This window comes from Ylistrum balloti, unplaced genomic scaffold (assembly GCF_031769215.1).
Source record: "Ylistrum balloti isolate Yb309-2 unplaced genomic scaffold, AGI_CSIRO_Ybal_v1 Utg369640, whole genome shotgun sequence".
In the NCBI taxonomy this organism is placed as follows: Eukaryota; Metazoa; Mollusca; class Bivalvia; order Pectinida; family Pectinidae; genus Ylistrum; species Ylistrum balloti.
This window is the reverse complement of record NW_026781901.1, coordinates 1,874,607-1,899,340: the sequence shown is the minus strand read 5'-3', so window position 1 is coordinate 1,899,340 and position 24,734 is coordinate 1,874,607. Positions and strand designations below refer to the sequence as shown.

General features: G+C 35.3%; 2 protein-coding genes across 2 annotated transcripts in view; both read right to left on the bottom strand.

Moving 5' to 3' along the window:
• Positions 1–6,011: 6,011 nt before the first annotated feature.
• LOC132553786 (uncharacterized) lies at positions 6,012–11,636 on the bottom strand. Its single transcript, XM_060218067.1, has 2 exons — positions 11,616–11,636; positions 6,012–9,443 (listed from the first exon to the last, which is right to left on the bottom strand). Exon 2 carries the CDS (start codon positions 9,414–9,416, stop codon positions 7,218–7,220), a length of 2,199 nt encoding a protein of 732 aa, XP_060074050.1. The 5' UTR covers positions 9,417–9,443; positions 11,616–11,636; the 3' UTR covers positions 6,012–7,217.
• A 3,475-nt stretch (positions 11,637–15,111) lies between these two features.
• LOC132554393 (atrial natriuretic peptide receptor 1-like) overlaps positions 15,112–24,734 on the bottom strand; it is a 35,394-nt gene continuing 25,771 nt past the window's right edge. The window contains exons 10-20 of the mRNA XM_060218704.1: positions 22,334–22,438; positions 21,927–21,998; positions 20,484–20,649; positions 20,109–20,258; positions 19,207–19,408; positions 17,720–17,860; positions 17,291–17,483; positions 16,845–17,034; positions 16,320–16,403; positions 15,499–15,590; positions 15,112–15,201 (exon numbers count right to left, since the gene is read on the bottom strand). Coding sequence (XP_060074687.1) covers positions 15,112–15,201; positions 15,499–15,590; positions 16,320–16,403; positions 16,845–17,034; positions 17,291–17,483; positions 17,720–17,860; positions 19,207–19,408; positions 20,109–20,258; positions 20,484–20,649; positions 21,927–21,998; positions 22,334–22,438 — 1,485 coding nt within the window. The remainder of the gene's footprint in view (positions 15,202–15,498; positions 15,591–16,319; positions 16,404–16,844; positions 17,035–17,290; positions 17,484–17,719; positions 17,861–19,206; positions 19,409–20,108; positions 20,259–20,483; positions 20,650–21,926; positions 21,999–22,333; positions 22,439–24,734) is intronic.

Sequence of the window (24,734 nt, the reverse complement as noted above, 5' to 3'; positions counted from 1 at the left end):
TAGGTGCTCGCCGCAGCTAAATCACAACACGTAATACTTACCTGGTCAAGGCAAGGTTAACGAGTTGTTCGGGTGGACTTTCATTGTTGTCAGACCTAGGTGATATAACGGAACAATAAAGTACGCTGGCTGTCGCTATAAAGGGGGTTCACTGCAAGTTGAATTCCCCAACATTGCGTCAGGTTTTCATCTTATTTCTCATAAAGCTGGTTTAATATTTGTCGGCATCTCCTCCTGTTCTGATTTCATTTATTACGATGTAAGTTTACGTAAACTTTCGTCCTGGAGTTCAATCACGGGTGATTCTGTCTGGGAGTCGAATTTGTTTTCTGATGTCTGTGGATCAAAAGGAGTAATAACATACATAGATCACAAGAGAAATTTGTTTATTGGGAACGTACACTTTGTAGGTATAACGTAACATGTAATGCAATGTACTGTCTTTGGTGGAGTGTAATTTAAAGTTCGTTATTTAGCATTTTATTATATAGATATCCATTAGTGTGACTAGAAGTCCAACAAGCCCATAAATATCCTAAGGTCTCTATCAAGTTAACCACTTTGATATTTCGTGTTTCGGCCGACTAACGGAAGATATTGATTTTAGCATGCCAGAATCAATATTTCAAAACTAAGCCAATGCTCACTCATTTTAAAGATTCGTTTTTTTTTTTTTTTTTTTTTTTTAAAGTTTTGTTTACTTTTTTTCATACAATGGTGTATCGTATACATTGGTAGACTATTTGAGGTAGGTTTCTTCGCAGTTTTAAGATTTCAATAATATATACTCGGAGAAATGCATTAACAGTACATCATCGGAAAATGTAAGGTACATATGCAATAGTGGGTAGAAAGGCAACATCTACTCACCTCTTGTCCTTTAGTGAAATTAGGACTGATGTACACAGCTGAACCCGTTGTAGTATTCCTATCATCATAGGGATACCATTAGAGCATTATTAGGCGATACGATCGTGAATGTATTATTCTGTACGTGGTATATTCATAATGCCCGGTGATCCATCAAACAGTTATAATTACCTCCCCTTGAAATGACACAATCTACACATGTACACTATATCGATGCCAGGCAATACTGGCTTATTGAAAAATGGATAGAAAGGCTTTAAAAGAACATTTGACTCTCCTAGGACATGTAATTTCAGTACATGTGCCCTTCGGTGATACGTCTCAACCAACTGACAGAATTGGCTGTGGGTCAGAATCCATCTGTCTTTTGGCTTTTAACTGCATTTCGTCACACTAACATGCAATGCACACATGTCTAAAACAAAATGAGCTTACCTTCATTTATAATTCAGAGTGTGATAAGATTATCTGGTGTAATAACGTTCCCGAGAACAAACATCCACTGCATTAACATTAACACGGCTATTGGTGCCGTTATCACTTCCACGTCATAATTTTGAGAGCGTGACATTATCGGAATTTGACCTAGACGTAAATGTTGGATATCGCGAGAGAAAATGTTAACACTTGGGGACATTTGTTCCCGGTTGCTAAAAGGTTAGTTTAAGTTAAATGGTGGGTTAATGAAAATGTTAATTGTTGCCACTGAGTGTTCAAGGCCAAATTAACGCTCATTATACAATGTGCATCAATCTGACCTGTTCCAACAAAGTTACAGCTGTAAAATGATAAAGGTTATTCTCAATTTTGTTTAATTTCATTAAACACAGGTGATCTCTAATCAGTCTTTACCACCCAGGCCTGATCTTATTTCCCTTGTTATTTGTCAAGGGTTTAAAAATTTCTCCAGTTTGTCTGGGTTTTATTGAATTTCAGTTGGAATTTATATATACGTCCGTATTCGTTTGTTGTTCTCGTTCCTGAATACTGGTGTTGTTTATTTGAAGTTGTTTTCTTCATCATTGTTTGGAAAATGAACAATCACAGCATTCAAACGAAAGTCCGATATTGCCTCGAGTCACTCCATTATTTCATATTACATAACCACGGCTAGTTGTTTTTTACCTGGCCATTGTGTGTCTAGGTTTCACTGTATGGTTCTATATCTACCAACAGGTAGTCAGATTAGTCAGATTGATAAGATTTACCTGTGATAACGATTATTACACAGGCTGACACTGTTCTCTGGTACCACTGAATGTCGTACACAAAATCAACAATAATAATGTTAGTCTTCTGTATATCGTTCTACACGTCATCATTTCTGTTGGTAGAGATTTCACGAGTTTCTGGTAAGTATTATACACATCGCAAGATCTTTAGCGAAAATAATCAAGAAATAGAGAAAAAAAACAGTAATAAAAAAATGGCTCCTATTTATTTTCAAGCAATACTATTATTCTATAATTTGTAGATTTGTGTTTTTGTCAGATTTTTACCAACGAATTGATAGCATATTCATTCGTATTTCATGTCGAGAAATGTCAATGCATACATTTTTGATGTTCACTAAAGTGTTGTGATTAATTTTGGTGCTTTTAAGCCGGACGTCAAAACACCTTAATTAACGGTATTCATTTACCTTTCCTAATCTTCTACATTCTTACCATCAAAAATGGCATACTCGGTGTGTGCGATTTTTGTAAAGGAGGTAGCGAGTCAGATTTATTGGAGAGTACAGAAAACACTTCATATTATTTCCTCTAACACGCATCCTTAGGGAAATATAAGGATTATATAATTGATATGGCTTGGACAATATCTCCAACAGGTCATATGATACTACGATACAGCGTATCTTACATCAGTGTACTCGGTAAGGCAAAGGCCTGGTATATCTAGGCGCCAAAATACATATCGTTTCATTTAAATCTAAGAGACTTAAATCTTGCGTACATGTACCACTTGGTAGAAATGGTGTATTGATTGACGTATAAATTCGTTGTAGGCGGCTGTTCTTGCAGTCTACATGTATTATTAGTTAAAACCGATCACCGCTGATGTGTTTGAATCATGCACGGGTTCATCACTTAAAGCATTGTTAGTTTTTTCCACCGAAATTTTGTGATACTGGAAATAGAAAACCGACCTGGTTGCCTGATATTATTAGTAATTAAAACTTCGTTTGATTTATCACAAGTGATTCCCTATCATAAACGTGTGTAAATAGTTTGTTTATAAACATGTAAAATGATTTCTGTACGGTTTTAAAATCATTAAACAATACCGAAATACTTTAACAAAGCCAGCGTTTGTACATATTTCATTGTTTACATAAAGAAGTTGTTTGAAATGGTAATCACTTTCTTCGTAACAGTAACATGCTAAATCGTAAAGCACGCCTGGAAAGTCTATTCCACACGAACTCACTGTCTATCCCGTTTATAATCCATACAATCACGTGTTTTGATACTGTATATAGTACTTTCGCCTTTAAGTTTAAATTAAATCAATACAGCCTATTGAAGATAACACTCTGGTAGTGTCTATCACTCATAAGGGAATTGATCTTCGTCTTCATTATCTGATTATAGACTTAGCTTCATTATAACTCGACCACACGCGGGCGTGAAGCCTCGGTACAGGTACACCACTATGTACATTTATGTGAAGCAAACGTTACAAACACTTACAGTAATAAATGTTAATCCTAATTTCACGTCCATGCATTTTAATTTTGCAGATTGTAGAAATGGCTGCTGTCACGTGGGGCGGCATGTAATGACAACGTCCCATGTGACCACGTGGGCAAAGGTGAAGACTTTGGTGAAATTTCACTACCAAGATTTTGTTGAGAAATACTCTCTTTCCTTGTGCGATATGATATAAGATATGTTATATACCCGTTAGTATGTCTAGTGTTTTTCGTTAATACAGACGTATACAACCTTGTTTTCATTTGAGAATATGACTATACCTATCGTTGAATTGAGCAATATTTAACATGACGAGTGTCGTCGATGAAGCAGAAGGCGCTCTCAGGAGTCTCCATGTAAATCGTTCTTAAGTTCTTATATTCCCTTCGTTTTTTATCGATTCTAAATTTGGAAATTTTGCTTACAGATACTTCGATATTTTCTTCTCCCTCCTTTCTTTAATCAGAACACCTGAGGAAAATAAGTACGGATTATGGTGACCACGGGGATCAGTGTGAAAAGCGAGAGGTTCCGAACGTTGGCCTCTGTCATTCAAAACTTTTAACTTGTTCTAAAAAAAAAGAAAAATTAAACAGAAATTAACGTTTGTTGAAATAGTTACCAGATCTTCGACAACCTACAGTGGAAATAATCGGTAGTTCACTTCAGCACTGATGATACAGAGGTTGTCTCCCTTGGTATATCGACTGCAGTCATAACTTACAACAAAACGCAAATGAACAAAGCACTCTTTTTAATTCAACCCTTTAAAAATACAACGCATAGAATTGGCACAAACCACCACTTTACCTATGAATCTGTCAGACAGAGGATCTAATGCTTCTGAATATGGACCATCTAGATAATGAATCAACAACGACATGGACGACCTCTGTCTTAGAGATGACACGAGGAAATCATATTAATATCATATTCTCTTTAGTCGAAACCGAAATGGACTACTCTGAATCCGAAATGAAGCTTTGTCATTTCACCACCATCGTACATAGTGTAGAGTGGTGAACTCTGATTAGCTTCAAGTTCAAATAGCGAAACATATGAAACCTACTGCTTGGAATACAGTAGAGTCGATATCACTATTTATCAAATTATTTGTTAGTGTAGGCCAGCAGTCACCACCTCACTGAACAACATGCGGGGTCTGTCGCATACCATCAAGAGCAATTGAAGTAAACCGTTTCGTCCAAGGACAAAACCGCGGTATCAGAAACAGGTCTCTTTCTTCGGTACTTATAAGTCATCGAAATATATAATTATCCGTCTCATCTGTAAATATTATCGTCACGTCACCAGTACAGTACACGTCGAGTCAGATTTCAATTCCTACAATCTATCATAAAAGTCACGAAATACAGTACAAAGTGATGGGAAAAGAGATGTTTTAAAATAATAAATAGCATAAAACAGTATAAACACGGAATATAGAAAGACATGATGCGTTCTGTAGATAATTTGAAAAAATACCATTTTAACTATCATAAACGTAATATCAGAATACAAGGACATGAAAAAGATCTTCCAATTATAATTCTTGTTGTTTATCTAACATTGTATATTAACTCCTCATTTTATGTAAATATAGAATAACAAAAACAATTTTTCCTTCGCCATGTAGATAGAACACTGAAACCATAAAACAGTGCAAACCTTTTTACAGACGTCACACCTGTACAAGGTCTACATATAAAGTTGTCGTGTTACACGGGACTTCAGACTGTGTCTGAAACACAATCTGACGTCACACATGTACAGGGTCTACATATAAAGATGTCGTCTTACACGGGACTTCAGACTGTGTCTGAAACACAATCTGACGTCACACATGTACAGGGTCTACATATAAAGATGTCGAGTTATACGGGACTTCAGACTGTGTCTGAAACACAATCTGACGTCACACATGTACAGGGTCTACATATAAAAATGTCGAGTTACACGGGACTTCAGACTGTGTCTGAAACACAATCTGACGTCACACATGTACAGGGTCTACATATAAAGATTTCGAGTTACACGGGACTTCAGACTGTGTCTAAAAAAACATTAAAACGTCACACATGGGTCTACATATAAAGTTGTCGAGTTACACGGGACTTCAGACTGTGTCTGAAACACAATCTGACGTCACACATGTACAGGGTCTACATATAAAGTTGTGTTACACGGGACTTCAGACTGTGTCTGAAACACAATCTGACGTCACACATGTACAGGGTCTACATATAAAGATTTCGAGTTACACGGGACTTCAGACTGTGTCTAAAAAAACATTAAAACGTCACACATGGGTCTACATATAAAGTTGTCGAGTTACACGGGACTTCAGACTGTGTCTGAAACACAATCTGACGTCACACATGTACAGGGTCTACATATAAAGTTGTGTTACACGGGACTTCAGACTGTCTCTGAAACACAATCTGACGTCACACATGTACAGGGTCTACATATAAAGTTGTGTTACACGGGACTTCAGACTGTGTCTGAAACACAATCTGACGTCACACATGTACAGGGTCTACATATAAAGATGCCGAAGAATAAGACATTAAGAACTGAATTAACATGACCTACAAAAAAGACATTTGACTAGCTCGAAAAATACTGTCCTTTTTGTATTGCACTCCACAGAGTTAAGGTAAGGTACTAACATGGAGTAGTCCATGGTAAAAAGAGACCTTTTGTTTTTACAATTACACAGTACACATGGGGTTCAATGATGTACACTAAATACAGTTGAAACAGAATGGCACAAATGTTGTAATGTGATGAAAGCAGTATACTTATCCAATGGAATTCTCGAAAACACACGGGTGCACAATAGTGTTAAAATTAAAAAACATCTAAAAATCTTCAAAAGATATAACTATATATAATATACTAGTATTGATTGTAAAACTAACAAGCGGGAAATTTTTAGTCAACTTTCAATACTGATTACGAAAATTTCAACTTAAATATATGGCACATCGATTAATAACTTCATATCGAAAATATCTTTTGGATTTTAGTATAGTTGATAAATATTTACATGTAGAACATTTTTTACACGCTGGGAGGATATACACTGTATTATGATCTACAAGCATTTGAAGTTACATGTAACATATGAACGACTGCTTCAGGTATGATGATGAAACTTGGAAAAACAGAAAAAAAATAAATCTGTAACAAGTTCTTGCTTTAAACCACTTCAAAACCATTTTCCCTTATAGTTTCCTGGTGTGTTACCTGCCTATTCCATCTATATTTTAAATATCTACATTATACTTGGGTGTATTCCGTAACTAAATATATGTACAAGGCATTTAGAAGGGTTTCTTATTTAACATTCATAATGGCGAAAAAATCAGTTTGCGTATACAAAAAAAGTGTGGCGAACTGGTACACGTATCATGTTCAGACATTATCACTAAGCTGTGGCATCGTCTTACTGCTTTGTCAATTGAAAAGAATAAAACTTTTGAAATAGATTGTGAAACCTACATAATGCTAATTTATCACAATGACGATATCACATTTCACATTTAATATAAACATCATGCGTGTTTAATGAAATAGTAGGTACGAATGTTTTATATTAAACAAAGAACAAATACCAGTCAGGTTTGTATAGAAACAATTGTGGCATTAGTTGAACACAAAGAATTCGTATTCCCACATTTCCTCGGAGTAGTCTCCCTTGACACAATCTTCCATCTTCATTTCTTTCAGTCTGTGATTCATGAACTTGAATGTTTTTTCTGTTGTATCCTGTCTGATCTCGGCCAAGAGATTCTCCTGGCGCCCTTTTGTTAGAAACGGGTATGTTTTCAAAGCAGGCATTTGCTTCAACAAGTGTGGGTTGTGGAGAAAAAAGTTTGGTAATCTCCCATGCTCCAAAGCAGATCTCAAGAAATGGATTGAATCGGAAAACCGATCGGCTAATTTGTCAAGAGTCCAGTCATTCGCCGAACTTTCTAGCAGAAGAAACGATAAAACCGTCTCCAATATATATGAGTTAATTTCTCCTCGATCTAAAAGAGATCGACGCGTTACACTTGTGAACAGTGTCTTCAGAATCACCAAACAGACAATATGACAGCTTGTCACTCCAGCTGCCTTCATTTTCATATCAACACCTGTGAAAAATACTCTTTCGAGCTCGCCTAGAGACAGACCCCAGAGCAGGTCATGTGAAATCGTTTGATTCGCTCCTTCGCCCCTTGTTGAAGTCTTCCTTTTCACATCCTGAACATGCCATGGTGGGACGGCGTAGATTGTCGCCAGTTGGTACCACCCTCCAGCGTGAAGAGGGATGGCTGGGATGATCTGGATCTTAATTTCAGGCAGGTTTAGACCGACCACATTCCTTGTATCTAGCGAGAGCGTTAGAGACGCGGTAGCAGATCTTTGAATACGGAATGGCAGTCTGTCAATTAGGGAACGAGTCTCAGTGTAGAGTTTCTGTATGCCCCGTTCTAACATACTTTCTGTAACACTGGTAAGTGCTTCAGAAGAAACGCAAAGGAAATTGCTATTGTCTAGATTGCAGTTTTTCAGACATTCGTTTTGTTGCCCGCGTGTTTGCTCAGCCGTGAGAACCAGTTTACCCGGGGGTATACCAGTGTTACTTATTTGATCGAGAGCATGAGTAACCTTGAAACCACAACCTTGAAAAATCATCAATACATCAAACTGGCCAGCGGTAGAAGATTTCAAGCCTTTCATTATACTTCCGGTCATTTCGAGTCTGTTAAAACTTACCCCATTTGTATCGATGTTTAAGGTCTTCATCGCCTTTTCTAAAAGAACAAGTGTGTAGTTTGCTATTAGACACGCCCCATTCCATTGTTCAAAACGCACTATGCATTGTGCATTATAAAACTGAATAAGATTTCGCACTTTCACGTCTGCAATCTTATCGGTGTTCCGATAAGCCACGTTGTGGTAAGGGAATTTCCCAAGGGGGATAACCTTCTGTTGGAACTCCTGCCAAGCTCTTCGTTCACTAGGTTCGTCCACGCGATCGTGGTTGGTTAACAATGGTGAACTCCCTCTTCCCTGGCGCGAGCGAGGTACGACTCTTCGTGTGCTCAACCGTGGTGACGTCATGTTTTCGGGCAGTGACGTACTTGGTCCGTTAGATGTAGGTGAATTAAGAGAAGCACGGTCAAGTAAGTATTTATCTAACTCAGAAAACACATAATCCACGCTGTTTTTCAGGAACCAACTTATATCTGAATCGGCAGAATATATATTTACACCGTTCTTCCGCGGATGAATACAGGTAGGAGATATCAAAAGGACCCCTTTGCATTTCCCTGTTCGGTATTCGTCATACAATTCACATTTGGTCTGAAGCTGGTCCCTTTCCGTATGCGAGTCGTCATTAAGAATTGTGGTATCTTTTTGGTCATTGTCGTGCTGTATTACGGAAGTACTCACAATCGTTTTATTTCCCGAGCGATTCCTCCGCACCCGCCAACAACAACCTACAAGTATGGTCGTAAACACAACACAAAGCGTTGCTATGACTACGGCTAATAGGAGGGGTACAGGTAATCTATGCTCTATCACAGAGTCAATCGTTTTCTCACAGTATGTGTTGTCATCGCTTGCCCGTGGACCTTCCACAGATGTAGTCTGCGCGACTGAAAACATATATTGAATGGTTTCCGCCAAATACTGACTTCCGACATCCCAAAATGACGTTTTGTTGGTCTGTTGACCGCTGTCCATATGTCGGCGTGAATCATGGTTTATTGTACAGAACCAGAGGTTGACCTTGAAAAATACCTTGTAGAAGTTGGTGCTGTTGAAAACTCCTCTGCTGATGTCTTGTATCATATCCTGTTCTATTTGTGCAACCGTGCCCTAGAATCAAAACAAAACGATTTTAAAACACTAAATCAATCAAAAGCGCTATGAATTTTAATGACTTTCCCTTCGTCTTCGGAATGAAACACATGTCGTTTGTTTTGAAAAGTAATAGTGATATCGATTAGTTTCCGGGGAAAAAAAATCATCGTTTTCAGTTTTGAGCAAATTGATTTATACACAATTTGGTAGGGAATTTAGAAACAATATAGTACATACGCATGTGTTTCATTTTTCGAAAGAAATGTGCTATATTCATATAAAGTCAAAAATGTATCGTGTCGAGACACTCAGAATACGTAATGAGATGATGTCAGGATCAGTTTTTTCATCCAGAACGTGCAAAAATTGGGGATGATTTACGTATTGTTAACCCCAGAAGCACGAAAGTCCCTGCCAACCAAATTACACACGCTGAAAACCAAATAGTTTATAATATTTTTTATGATTTCAAATTTACATATTTTGTCGACACTTGTTTACGAAGCACTATTGATACCTATAACACCATGGAACAATCTAAACAATGTGTATAGTTATATAGCTATCAGGTGTAATTTTATAAGGATGCTAGACAGGATCGTTAAAGATACAAGTTCTGTCATACTTTGACAAAAGTTTATATTTAAACATTTCATTGGTGAATTACAACAGTGCCAACATGACTGAGGATTTTGTTAACAGCAGACAGAATTTATTAACCTAAAGCATGTATATGACGTGGGAATATGTTGAAAATCAACAAAATCAAATAATTTTACCCATATGTTGTGGCTGGAGTTTTACGTTAACATAATCCTGGAGGTTGTCTCGTAATTAATTAAGGCCAACCTGAGTGTGGTCATTCATTCTAGTACAGCAATGAAAAAAATCGTTCAGTAATTAAAGTGTCCCAGTGCATTATATAATTTGGATGATCACCCTAATGAAGTATTGTTTTACATACAACAATGATGTAAACCACTGATTCGATACAATATTTTTCTCTTGAGTTCGCCTAGGTTACTTAGGTATTCAGCATTCAGTAAATCCGTTACTCTTTATCTACCGATAAGTCTACCCTCTTGGTTTCCCCCCAACAGACGATGGTCACTATATCCACATTATCTCAGCGCGTGACATTACCGGCAGGGGCGTAGCAAGCCCAGCAGAAATGTGTAAGCCCAGGCGAGGGGTCTGAATTTCATGATTTCAAAGATGTTTTGAATCGTTTTCTGAGACAGTTTTTATTTATTTATTTAACAACAAACTTCAACCCCTAATATTTATTTTCAACCTTAGTTTTGTAACTTTGTCCGACATACTTCATGCACGGATTTTTTTATGTGTAACCCCGGGTTTTTTCTTTCTATGGAAGCTACGCCCCTGACCGGTGTATCACTGTTAGTATCTGTTGGTCCTTAGTGGCCAAGAACATGGACATCATCGCTTTCTTATGTTGTGTAAGGGTTATCTTATTATAATACTGTTTTGTCCCAACTTCTGATTTGTCGAAAGGTTCTGATGCTCTATCGAGGACTGTGTTTCTCAAAAATAAACAAATAAATACATAAACGGAATTTGAAGGACCCGTACATGGGGGTCGGGGGGGGGGGGGGGATCAGTCTGTAAATGATAGCTAAGACACTTATATAAAACGTACAGTACTTTCTACTGCTAGGATAATGTTGGGACATATAAAACATTTCGATACCATCTAAATTTTATATTTTCATAAAGAAAGGAATGTCGAACCGAAAGTTACGTGTATGTAATACGTGTATGTAATCCGAGAAACTCGAGGATTAGAAGTACAGCCGTGGGCGTGTCCCGATAAACATAGGTATTACAAGATTGGAAATATACAAATATATATTATAAGTGTGCATTAGGTCTGGTTTCTGTACTTGTTTTACTAGAACTAATTTTATAGTTTTTGAGAGGGAAACTGAACGGTCTATCACTTTGACTACTCTTAACCGCGTGAGTTGCTCTGAGCATGCACCGTGTAATAAACTTCTGGGTCTGCAGAGAATTATTTACATATTCACTGCGCAGTGAACCAAATACATGGAATACACTACACTGTTGTTTAAAACGAAAGTATATAAATATCCAGAAAAGTTATATACTATTTACAAAGGAATGTCACCGATATTCTTATCTGATAAACATCCGTTTATACATTACCACGTCGCTGTTCCATTGGTAGCCCGGCCATCCTTCTCCGGTACAACTGGGGAGACGGTAGATTTTGTAACCAGCTGTGTAACCGACCACCCAATTACACGAACACAGATGCTACTCACACAAAGCTGTAGGACTGTGTATACATATATTATTGAGCTTCTATAACAGCACAGAACTATTCAATCGCATGAATTAAGACGTATTCAATAGATACAACGGTATTCATATGATTTACATAGACTTTATATACACATCTGGCACCACATCGACAGGGTTAAACATGCTTCACAGTTTAATTATCAAAAGTGTGTTCGACACTTCTACCGATTTAAGGTTTCTTTTCTCTAATCTTACCTGTGTGTCTCCTTGGTGGGTCTACTTCAGCATGTAGAAAGAAAAAACAACATCCAACATGACCTCTTTCATTTCCATGTAACAGAAAAAAACGTGCTTCAAACGTGACATTGTTTATCTATTTCAGAGTTATTCCCCTTTGAATAGAAGTTAAATACTAAAACCGTGACGGTGATGGCCAGATCCGGATATTATTGGATTATATCGGATTGGGATGGTTGAACAGCAGTTGTCATAATAGGCTTGTTGAATGATGGACAGCTACAAGCCTAGTGATGGGATAATGCCGAAAGGTCCTACAAAAGAGACACGCTTCCTTGGTAGATACATTTATCATTGCCGGTATATCTGATGGACACTATCTAAACCATCGCTGTGTCCAAGCGAAAGGTGGGAAAACGCCCCAGATTTCACAACAGAATATATTAGATATGCTATAAGAGAAAGGAAGATTAATCCAACAACTGAGTTATGCTGATCCATGAAGAGGACGCCTCCGTGAATTTCCTCTTGAAAATAGCCAGAACATTCAACTTTGAATCAAGGATTGTTGTGTGCCCAGGTAATTGTATTTGTTAGAATAATTCCGAAAATGGTGAAGAGACGACCTTTTCATCAATCGAATATTTGCCATATCTTTTAACTCTCCAAAGCCTACAACAGTCAATGGTGTTGCACTTTCTCCAGAGTTTGTTGGGCATGTTAGATATGAAAACATCTCTCGATCAGTAAATTGATTATAACTACTTGTAAAGTCTCTGTAGTATTAAATAGGTACATATCTGACAGGGATATTTATTGTATGATAATTAAAGACTTTCTTCTAACGTGGTATCTTTATTTGTAGATTTTCATTATCATACAGGGAGCCTCTATCATAAAATATAACGTTTAATTTCTGGGTATTCAACATTGAATACTGTTAATGGAGTATTTTGATATATAAAGTAAAACTAGAGGAGAGTATGATATTTTCGTGTTGTTTCTATATTTAAGTCACTTTCAGTGTTGTATGAACTTTTAGTTTTGTTGCATTCGGAGCCCTTTTTCAGTGAAATTGTAATATGCAAGCATTGTGTCATGAAAATTACGCGCGGTACCATATGACCATTTTACACGCATCTGACAAATTGATATCACGTATTCTTACGAGAATAACTTTAGCTAATATTAAAAAATAACGCAAATGTCATTGTGACCGAATACTTTTGGCACGTCACTGTATTTTAAGCATTTAACATTGTTTTGTGGTAGAAATACATCAGGTATAAAACAACCCAGTCATAATTAATTCAGCACCAATCAATTACGGGAAAGGGGCACCGAATGCAACGTGTTTGACGGAGAATTCGCCTTATAAATGGGCAATATCTATAAATTGAATTACGATTGAGTACATATTCTATAGCACCATAGCATTTTTTTCGATGGGAAATACAAAAATATATTCTATTTCGAGTGCCGATACGAATCCGGGCGTGTTTGATGCTCAGTGCTTACTCTTCCGGAACACATTGTCTTACTCTCCTTGTACCTTTTTCTGGAGTCTCCTTTGTGTAAATATTTCTTTTGTTAATTTTCCCTAGTTTTAATAAATTTGAGTTTGGATAATGATTATGTTGCAATGTTGGTATTTTCTTTGTCGTGTTTATGTTGTAACTATATTTGTAATAGACATGCTAACCTAGTCCTTTGACTTTATTTCCAAGGAAAAGTTTATATCAAATAAAAAAATAATACTACCAAATTATGTTAGCTTTCTTTATTTTCTGCAAGACAACGAAGAAGTACAACAAATAATTGTGTACAGACCAATGGCCATTCACATTCTGCCCATACATCGGTAGACCGTTGTAGCTCTATACTAGCAGTATATGACAAATGTTTAAAACCTGAAGAAAGTTGAGCAAACTATTGGCAAGGAACATAACAAAATACAAACTATTCACTGAAAATGTATAAACTCATTTCGTTTCGAAACTCATTAAAAGGGCAAAAAGAAAAGAAAGTTGTCAGATATTACCGAGTTTCTTCGAAGAGTGTTCAGGGATTCAAACATGGCTGTGTGTCATGTGATGACAACTGTAAAATCATTTCTGTCTTTATTGATAGAGTAAATAGTTTTAGCAGCCATGTAGTCCTAAGGCATTACCACAGAATGTGTGGCTGGATGCGTTAGATAATAACTTATATCTCTTTTGTCTAAAATTAAAAGAAAAAATATGTTGACATCCCTACTGTTGATCAAAATCAAACTTTAACCCAATCATAACCTATCTTCATTCTTGGTAATATCATAGGTGAAATATTAATAAAAAAGCAAATTCATTCTTAGAATGATAATCATACATATTATACCATTATCATCGGTAAAATCACATCATGTACTTGACCAGCCTGTTTATCTTACAAAAGCTTCATATTTACACAATTTAGATTATACGTAATAATTTAAAGTCTGAAATATTTTTTATCTAAATATGTGTCGTCTTGTAATGGAATATCAATTGATTTCGGTAGCCTATAATTCATACACAGTACATTTTCGTTGAACACAATTGTTTATAACCAAACTTGATAATATGAAAATGGTAGCCATGACTTCTTACATCGACACATACTATCATAATACAAGTAACTCCTCTACAATGGGTCATATTACTACAACAAACGTGTTCATGTTTGTTCATTTTGTCCTCGAGGATGCAAAAGTTCTACTGGTCCTAAAGCATTCACATGACATTGATAAAGCCCATTGTTATATAAATTGACATTTAAAAAAATGTTTAGACATTAATATGACATAATAAATGTTTCAATACTATGGTCAACACAGCAAGTGATGATTAACATTGCCAACGAGTCTATTGAGCAAAATTTGATTGGTGTCCAGTAGTTAAGCCATTTGATTGATATAGTCGTTCTAACTAAGCAAAAAGTAAGCTTTTTACAATACCTTACCCACAATATGATCAATATTTACATAAATATATTTGGTTTTCATATTGTGTGAGACACCTTTTCTAAGACGCAATGATAAAACGCTATACAGACGCCATAGAAATGTAGTTGAGATGGTGTATCCAGGTAAAGTAACATTATGTTTGTAAACTCACAACACTGGTAAGTAAAGCGACAAAATTTACGCAAGCCCATTACATAATGGTGATGGTAGTGTCGATTTCGTAGACGACCTTCCCAGCAGCCAGTAAGTTTTAACCGTCCCTTTCCCCTGGAAAACATTATTATGATTAGATTTCATTATATTCTACAACTTATACAGTTCTCTTGTTCAAATTGTCAAACTAAAATGTGTAAGATTGGAACTGTTGTACTTCACACGCTTTATATAATTTTATTCATTAATTGTTCTTTTTGGAAGGGGTGGGCTATGTGAGGGTGGAATGATCGAATAAAGAAGAGAATTATCATAATCAATACTGTTTCATTTCGAAAACAGAAGAAAAAAGGGATATTTATGTTTAACTAAAGAAATAAGTAACTTTGACTATCATCTACCAATCCTTACCTTGATCTCTATGTTACCCCTCTCCTGAATATCATATCCTTGGTGTTCACACATCGACTTGTATGTGGCGCTACTCATGTGCACTCTTAGTGCTGATAAATCAATGTATAAAAAGAAAAAAATAACAAATAATCGATAATCATCCTGATATGGAATCTATACTGAAAAGGAAAAGTTATATTTTTGGCTTGTACAGTGTACCGAATTAGGAGGATCATGATTAATTTGATATCTATAGATAAAAAAACACCATTAATTGCATACGAAACAAATAACAATTATGAGAATATATCAAAGGTATAACATGCATGAAACTCCAATCCTATTGGATCATACATCCCCGGAGCAACATTTAAAATACGGAATCATACAGATACCAATTTTCCTTTTATAATCTCTTTTTTCTCTAACTTTTGAATAGACCAGGTGTTTGTTGTGATACTACGGGGTTGCACATTGTGTTATTTGTAGACACAGTGTTGTGATAGATATTAGTACACTATATTTGGAATTTTAAACCCTTTTAAGATATTTAGCAAACACAGAACATTAAGTTTACATCTTAGTAGTCTTCATGTAATCCAAAAGATAAGAACATCAAATACCTTTTCCAAAACAATACAGAGATTGACGATAAGCCTGCCTGATTTGACTTCTTAGAAATGAACCAACGCTGGTAGTTTCATAATGGACTCTAACCCAACATTATTGACCTTGAACATTGGTTCATAAGAAAAAGCAGTATATTTAAATTTCCTATTTGAATTTTCGAATAAACAGATTAACTTTCCTATGTTATAGTTCAGAAACAACATTTTTACCTTCTCCATTTGATTCCATCCTGGATGCCATATTGACTGTATCCCCAAACAGGCAGTATCTTGGCATGGTACGACCTACAACCCCTAAAGGAGTAGACCACACTCAGGCATTAACATTTATCTAGAGAGAGTGTCATGGAATCGACCACACGGGGTGGTTGAAGTCGATATTTTCCCACTTATAAGATGCGAGGACAGACAATGAAATGTTTCCTGATGCATACAAGGACACAGTTGTAACATCTGCTGTCGAACTGCGTATGTAAAATATATCTTATATTTTTACGGGGCTTAATTTTCGTGGGTTTTCAAAAAAAATCCTTTTTAGCGGACCTTTGATTTCGTTGATAGATATAGCTCGATATATCTACTCATATTTATTTTCCTAGTACGTGGACATGTTAATTCGTGAATAAAGAGTACAAACAAAACAAATTGATATAAATCTCCCACGAAAATTAATCTTTCTACATTAGATGTTTTGGATATTTATGCTGTCTTTTTAGTATTAGTTCTCTATCATACCTGCAGCACAAGGCCCAGTGTGGATGCCGATTCTCAGTTGCAGTTTCATGTCCGGTTGATGTCTTATTTTAAACGTATCCACGGACGCCAACAGAGATAGCGCCATGTTGGCTATTTCTTTGGAGTGAAGATTACCGTTTCTTACAGGAAGTCCGCTCACGACCATGTAGGCGTCTCCAATGGTTTCTACCTATTATCAGCATTCAAGACAGCAGTTTCAATAATAGTGTTGCATTTTTATTTCTTTTAAAACTCGATATGTATAAATATATATTAATTAAGCTATTTGCATCTTTATCATGAAAAAATTAAAATGATAAACTAATGTTCCGTACGAAATTTAATGTTTATTTTACAGTGTTACTCATTGGTGTTGTTTTTATTGAAATAAGGTCTTTATGGTTTGTAAGTGTTTACTTATATTGCCTGGCATATCACAAGCCTACCTTATATACATCGTACTGGGCTATGATCATGTCGAAGCTAGTGTAGAGGTCGTTTAGAAAGTCCACCACTTCGATTGGTGTACTGTTGGAGGAAAGTGACGTAAAACCGACTATATCCGAGAAGAAGATAGTAACCGATTCAAATATTTCCGGATAGATGTTTTCACCAGATTTAAGTCGTTCTGCCACAACTCTGTCAAATAAATGAGGCACAATTGAAATGACTGATTAGATTAACAAATAAAAAGAATGTCTTCTCCATGTTACAGATGTAATAATATCCACATTAGAGATATATTTGGAATGATAGTTTGTCAATTCATTTTGTGCGAGGAACAATAAGTGATAAGGTAAACAGAAAATGATATTTAAACCGGAACCAAATCTATCATTTTTACTTGGAGAATATGCCTAACGGTGTATAATTACCGCGGTAACATTCTGTAAAGCAAAGAGTCAGTCTTTTTCTTCTCGTCAAGAAGTGCATATGTCCTTTGTTCCACCACTTGTTCTAAATTGTTGGCGTATTTCTCTAACATAGTGATCATGTTATCAACAATATTGGTCCGTCTGTAGTAAATGGAAGACAAAACGGTATCAGCAACATGTTTTATAGTTTATATCATTATATCAGAATCGCACAACATTTATCGTACAAGATAAACGGTTTTGGACATGGTATTCTATAACGTTATTTTCCTAATATCAAAGACTTATATTCAAATGGGTTACCCTGAGAGGTATTACACTGATAAAACAGCAAGATAGAAATTTGACCTATCAGTCGGGTAATTTGGCAGTGCGCATCAACTACATAGATGTATCTTTTTACAATGTGACGTGACTTTCATAACATTGCTCGCATTGGCCATATCAGGTATGCGTTATCTCATGTAATTACTAAACTGATTTTTGTCTTGTTTTAGGAACTATTTCAGCCGTTAAAACAAAAGAAAGGTTTTCCAGGAATACATTGTCTTTTCTCCTCTTGACTAATTGAAATATTCCTCTTATTTTTGTTCGATTTTTTATTAAAAAGTTTCAGTAAAGTTTTGTTTTTCTTTCCTTATAAGGACAACATGTTTCATTTTCATACCGATAATCACGAATAGACCGATTCAAAATGAAATGAAAATCAATAAAATAAGGAAAAGATATGTCACTTCATTCAAGTACACTCTCCTGAATTGTTATTTAACAGTTTCACAAAATCTTATCACAATAAAATGATTTATAGAATCGTCAATTTTATCTAGTTGAAAGAAGTTCTATGTTCATTTTTCAATCAAGCAAAAACAGAGGATGAAACATGAGTTTTTATTCAGCTGAGACATACGAATCAAACCTTTACATAAAAATAATGTATCTTGAATTAGGTTTTGTTTGCGAGTAAATTACCTTTAATCTCCTACCTAGAAGTCCGAATAAATTATTTTTAAAAAAATTTTATCTATTCTTTTCAAAAAACGCGAGCAAAATCCGAACAGACGAAAACTTAACATGGAAAATAATGAAAAAGTACAAAGAGTCAACGAGGTGGTTAAGCGTCTTCTGTTTTATAGACGAAACCAGCGATGTAAATCTTGATTTACATAGTGTATTTAAATAAGTAATGCCATGTTTTCACATGAAAACAAGATCTATAATAGCACTCTTTTAAGCATAGCAAAGCTAATTATGTGTATGTACCAAATTAGGTCTCCACTATGTTAATAAATGTGCATTATTATGTTCATTGTGTTCTGCTATCATCATTCATTAGATGTTTTCAATCGGATTCGACCTTCATTTTCATGTAAATGATTTGAGACATAATTTCATTCCTGATCTCATTTATGATATACACTAGTATAATAACACCAAATTACATACAGTTATGTTAATCATGATTTATATCAATAAAGTTTCATGTATACCTCCCTCTATTTATCTTGGATACATAACTCCTAATGGTGGAGATACTGGGACGGTCATCAGGATCCTCCTCATAGCATGACGTCATGATCTGTGTTATTTCCGAAGGTACATCGTCCATATTTTCCAGAATGTTGTCCTTTTGATAAGCTACATGTGGTCGGTATGGCGGGTTTTCCGTTTTTCTGATACGTGCAACAATTTCTGAGGAAAATCCGACATATATCATAGTGTTAGCTTTGATATACATAATATGTACTGTAAACTCGTGGGGTTTTAATTTTCATTGACTTTGTGGGTACACTTAATCTATGAAATAGTATGTTAATGATTTTTCGTTGCGTGTATGCAAATGCAGCTTTCTGATTCGTCGCTTTATAAAAACTTAAATATTTTTTTCAGCTTGATTATCCAAAATATTCAAGTGTCCAAAACTGCTGCTTTTGCAGTATCTTGCAGTCTCACTTTGACCTACCTTCATTAATTTATGTCACACTCAGGTAAAAATTTTATCGGCTTAAAATGTATGGCCGCCTACATCATGTCCATTTAGGTTACCACTCATAATCTTGAGAAAATCAGGTATATTATTATCTCTAAAAACAATTCTTCCAATTATTAAGTTTTTGTTAATGGTCATGACTTAACGTGTCTATAAAATAATCCCCTGAACTTTGTATTATTGATCCACCGTGAAATACTAATATCTCTCTTCTGTCCTTAAGTCAGGAATGGCAATACAAATTGATTACGGTTAAGTGGAACGAAGAAAATCTCTTTAGTCGTGTAAGTGTATTGTCGTGTTTTCTGTTTCTGTTCCAAAAGCCTAAATGGTATTATATTTATACCTACTATAACAGATTCTTTGACATCAAACCTATCATTCCAGTTCCATCAGACAAACCTTGTGGAGTATCGGAAGCGGTGTCGTACGGCTGAGATCGATGCAGGATTTCAAATAGGATGATTCCAATGGCAAACACATCTCCCTTTTGAGAAGAATGACATTGGTTTTCGGGCAACCTTAAAAATTCTGGTGCTGTCCAAAATTTCCCTGAAATATACAGAATAGAATTCACGATAGCTCTGGTATTTGAAAAAAAGCACCATTCTTTAGAAGTCAATTATATCAGTGCTTTAGACGTTAATTTTTATAATAGACTTATTTATATTAATTTTAATCAAAGGGATAATCATGGTAGAGAGTTGTTACGTTTTAGGAAGCGTACAACACTGTACAAAGATTATATATATATATATATGGAAGTTATATCCTTACTGCTGTACTGCTGGTATTCCGAAAGATTAGCCTGTTGATACAACGATCGAAGCCGGAGAACTCCAAAGTCTGTAATCTTTAGCATCCACCGGTTGTCCACCACACAGTTACTGCTTTTCAGATTTCCGTGAACTTTCAATGGCGAATTATGAATATATTGCATCCCCTTGTGATGAGAAAAACATTCTAGATTACAATTTTAAAAATCATAAATCATGTTCTGATTAACGTAGTCGAAGTAATCAATGGAGGAAATGATATTACACCTAAGAAACACAAATAACAAGTACATCTAGGGTAATGTTAAGGGGTCTAAAGCAACTGCAGCCTAAAAGTTAAGAAACAGAGTCGGTACGCTCATGGATGAAGGGTATGATAGGAAGGATACTGAAAATATAGGGGACAACAAAGGTGACAGAGGACACATCAACAGAAAAACTGAATAGACAAAAGTACCAAAATACTAAGAACTACAGGAAAACAATATTAGCGCCAAGGGGACAAAAATAGGAGCGTTAAAAATAACAGGAGCTCTGATAGGAGCACTTAGGGGACAATAGCAGGAACTCTTATACGAGCACTTAGGGGACGATAACATGAGCTCTTATAGGAACACTTAGGGAACAATAAAGAAAGCTCTGATAGGAACACTTAGGGGACGATAAAGAAAGCTCTGATAGGATCACTTAGGGGACAATAGCAGGAGCTCTGATACGAGCACTTAGGGGACGATAACAAGAGCTCTGATAGGAAAAATTGGAAGGAAACTTTTAATTGGTTTTGGTAAATCTGACGTTTGACATCTACTGGTATTATCTGTTTTTTATTTCCTGATGAGCTTGCATAAATACATATCCGCATTCTTATGTATACACGAACACCACTTATAAGAAGTGTTTACAATAAGCGTTATACGTAAGCACGTTAGTATACACATGTGGAAAGTAACAACCATTCTTCATCAAGGTTATCGTCTTATTTCTCAATTCCTATTTCTGATCAATGTGCATAAAAAATCAATAGTTTCTCTCCAAGCTAACGATTGATTGACAGGCTAGTCACGGGCACATGAAATCAAAGCAGATATCATTTGTCTGTGTATTGCTGACTATGAATGAACAAAAGCGCTTCAAACCTAGCTATAAATATCTTATTTTTTAAAAAATATAATGTATAACGTTAATGTTCTCTACTGTTGTTTTCGGCAACTTTGTGTGTGTGTGTGTGTGTGTGTGTGTGTGTGCGTGTGTGTCTTTTTTGGGTTTTTTTTTGTTTTTGTTTTGTTTGTGAATTTTCCCTACGGCTACGGAAAAGGCTTCTGCCAAAATCTCCATTGTAAATACATCTATATTGTAAGTACACCTAATAAGAACACAGAGGGAACAAAAACCGGAACATTTCAAGACCAACCACGTATTATACAGTACTGATGCTGATACTGACGGTGATTATATCCGTTATCAGTGACACCTTAAACATCCAATCGAGTTTGACGTCTTCGTTTTCAATGATGTCCTGTAATGAAAATTACATCATACATTTACAACTGATAAGTGTTACAGAAGTTTGAAAATAAGGAAAACATAATCATTCCAGACTGACGGGTTTTCATTTTAAAACGTAACATGTAACTATGTAAAGTTTAGTTTTATATCTTGCATATTAACACCAAATTTTCTGACAATTTCTTGAGCAAGTATGAAAAAAATTGAAAATGATACATGTTTATCTAAATTAAACTAAAGAAATATAAAAAAAAGGTTGTTGTAGCCTATCCAAAATGGTCTTATGAGTTTCGAATGAATGTCTAAATTCTGTCCACCAACGGAGACTTGTTTTGTCACACAAACCTGAAGGCTGCCCTTACTACAGTAAACTGTCAGAAGGCAAGGCCCTCTCTCATCAAGACAGAAACCGACAAAAGCGTTGACGTTTTCCTGTCTTAAATCCCACATCTGAAACAAATGAATATATGAATTAATTTGAGGAGAAACTGTATATAAGGGATTTACGCCATAGTATTGTGATTACATTAAAGTTTCATATAATTACATTATCTTTAGTCACGTGGTGCCACAGAGTTACATTATATTTATTCACATGATGTTATCAGTATTCTTACATCATAAAATATAACCCTTCATAGAATAAAATTCCATTTTGTAAATATTGTAATAACATTGTATAATGTTATTATGTTATGACGTAACATGACATCACGCAGTAAAATGACATCATGGAATAAACGGAATAACATCTGGTGGTGATATTACATCAAATAAAATGATGCAATCAAGTGACCTGGCATCAAAATGTAACATTAAATCGTCAAGTAAAACGACATTGTGTAGTACTACATTCTAACATTAAATTGTGGCTTCACATTAAGTCAGGGTCACGTGACACAGGTGGTTTGTCCTGAATCAAACGTTAAATAAAAGCTTATTACAAATGTATGTATTATTTGATGTCTTAAACGACATCGACTGATTCTATATTGTTCAATGTATCGAGATTGTATAGCTGTCCCCTGATACCACATAAACGTTTATTCATTTTGCAAAAACTCAATCAATTTTAAGAAAGCGGCTAATCAGAATTTCTACATGATCTCACCACTTTCTGTTTACTAGAAAGTACTGCTAGATGATCATATTCTCTACTTATTCGCTGACCTAATGCCATCTGATAAGTCTTTATGGAATCAACTTCCTTTCTAATCAGTCACTTCAATAAACCTCCTTTGTGTTTGGAAACATAATATGTCAAGTGAGATAGCAAACATGACAACGTTAACACAAAAACAGGATTACATCAAACCAGTATATCAAAAGCGACCAACATTAAGTATAGACATTAAATATCAATTGGCTTTCACTAATGATGTAAAAGCTAGTTAATGTTAGGGCACACTAAGACATACCGGAATATAACATGTTGGAAATATGTTCTAGAATTAAGTGAGTTTAATGATCCAATTTATCATTGGATTTACTCAAAGCAGAGAGAAGTAGTATAGATTACACGCAATGTATGATATTGTGAGGTGTTTTTTTCTTTCCAATTTGTAAAATTAGTAGATCTGACATGAGAGTTGATGTAATGTGGGATTTGCTAAACGAGTTTAATCACTTGATATGTCATCCAATAATTTAACGAGTTTCATAAATTCAATATAACACCGGGACAAGTGAAATATTCTATTTATCATGCTATTCGTATTTCTGAAAAAATAAGGGAAAACTCTCAATAAAATTTCCCGATAAGCCCGCCTCATTTCGAAGGTATTTCACAACCGATACAACCATGTGACGTCGTCAAGACGTGACGTATGAATGACGTCACAGTAGTATTGTTATGCACGTGTCTTAAGACATTTATGACGAGGCCGTGTGACAGGACACATCAGGACAAATAATATATATACAAATGTGTTAACAGTATCTCATTAATAAAGATAAACAAAATCAATCTGGCCTTGTCATTTCAATGCTACATTCATGATATAACATATTTTTAAAAATCGCTCAACTATTTCAATAAACAAATATCATAAAAAAGATAAATAAATACAAAATAAGCCTACACATTTAAAATCAGTGACTTACTTTAAAATATAAAGAAACAAAATAATCATACTCTTTTAATAACATTGACACACGATAAAAGAGCGCCACGACCAATAAAGTGAACAAACAAAATACGCCTACACATTTTAATCTAGTCTCAACTAAATAACAAACTTCTAAATTGAAAGGATACACATGACTTCGTTTAGGTGGCTTGATTACATCACGATATCTCATTTGATTATACTAAACTGACGCCAAACACAAATTGTCTAGAACGATGTTGGGATGTTCGCAATTAATGACATTGTTAACGCTGAAATGATGGGATGCTGTCATTTCTTCGCCTTTTGTGTAAACCAGCAATAATTAAACGTATATAATTTTGTGTGAAGGAGATCTAGCAACTTAGATAAGATATGTCCCTTCATGCTTCTCTACGTGTTAGTTAACTCCGACCTCATACACAATATACTGTTTTATTAGTATTCATGTACTCATTAATGACTGGACAAGTCAATACTACACAAATCAGAAAACATGATGTTATAGATAAGATCATTATATATCAATAATCACATACAATGGGATCATCACCGTTAACTCCCTAATTACACCATATATTTGTAACGGTAACAACTGTTGACAGAAGTTCATTATTGTTTGTTTATTTAACAATGAT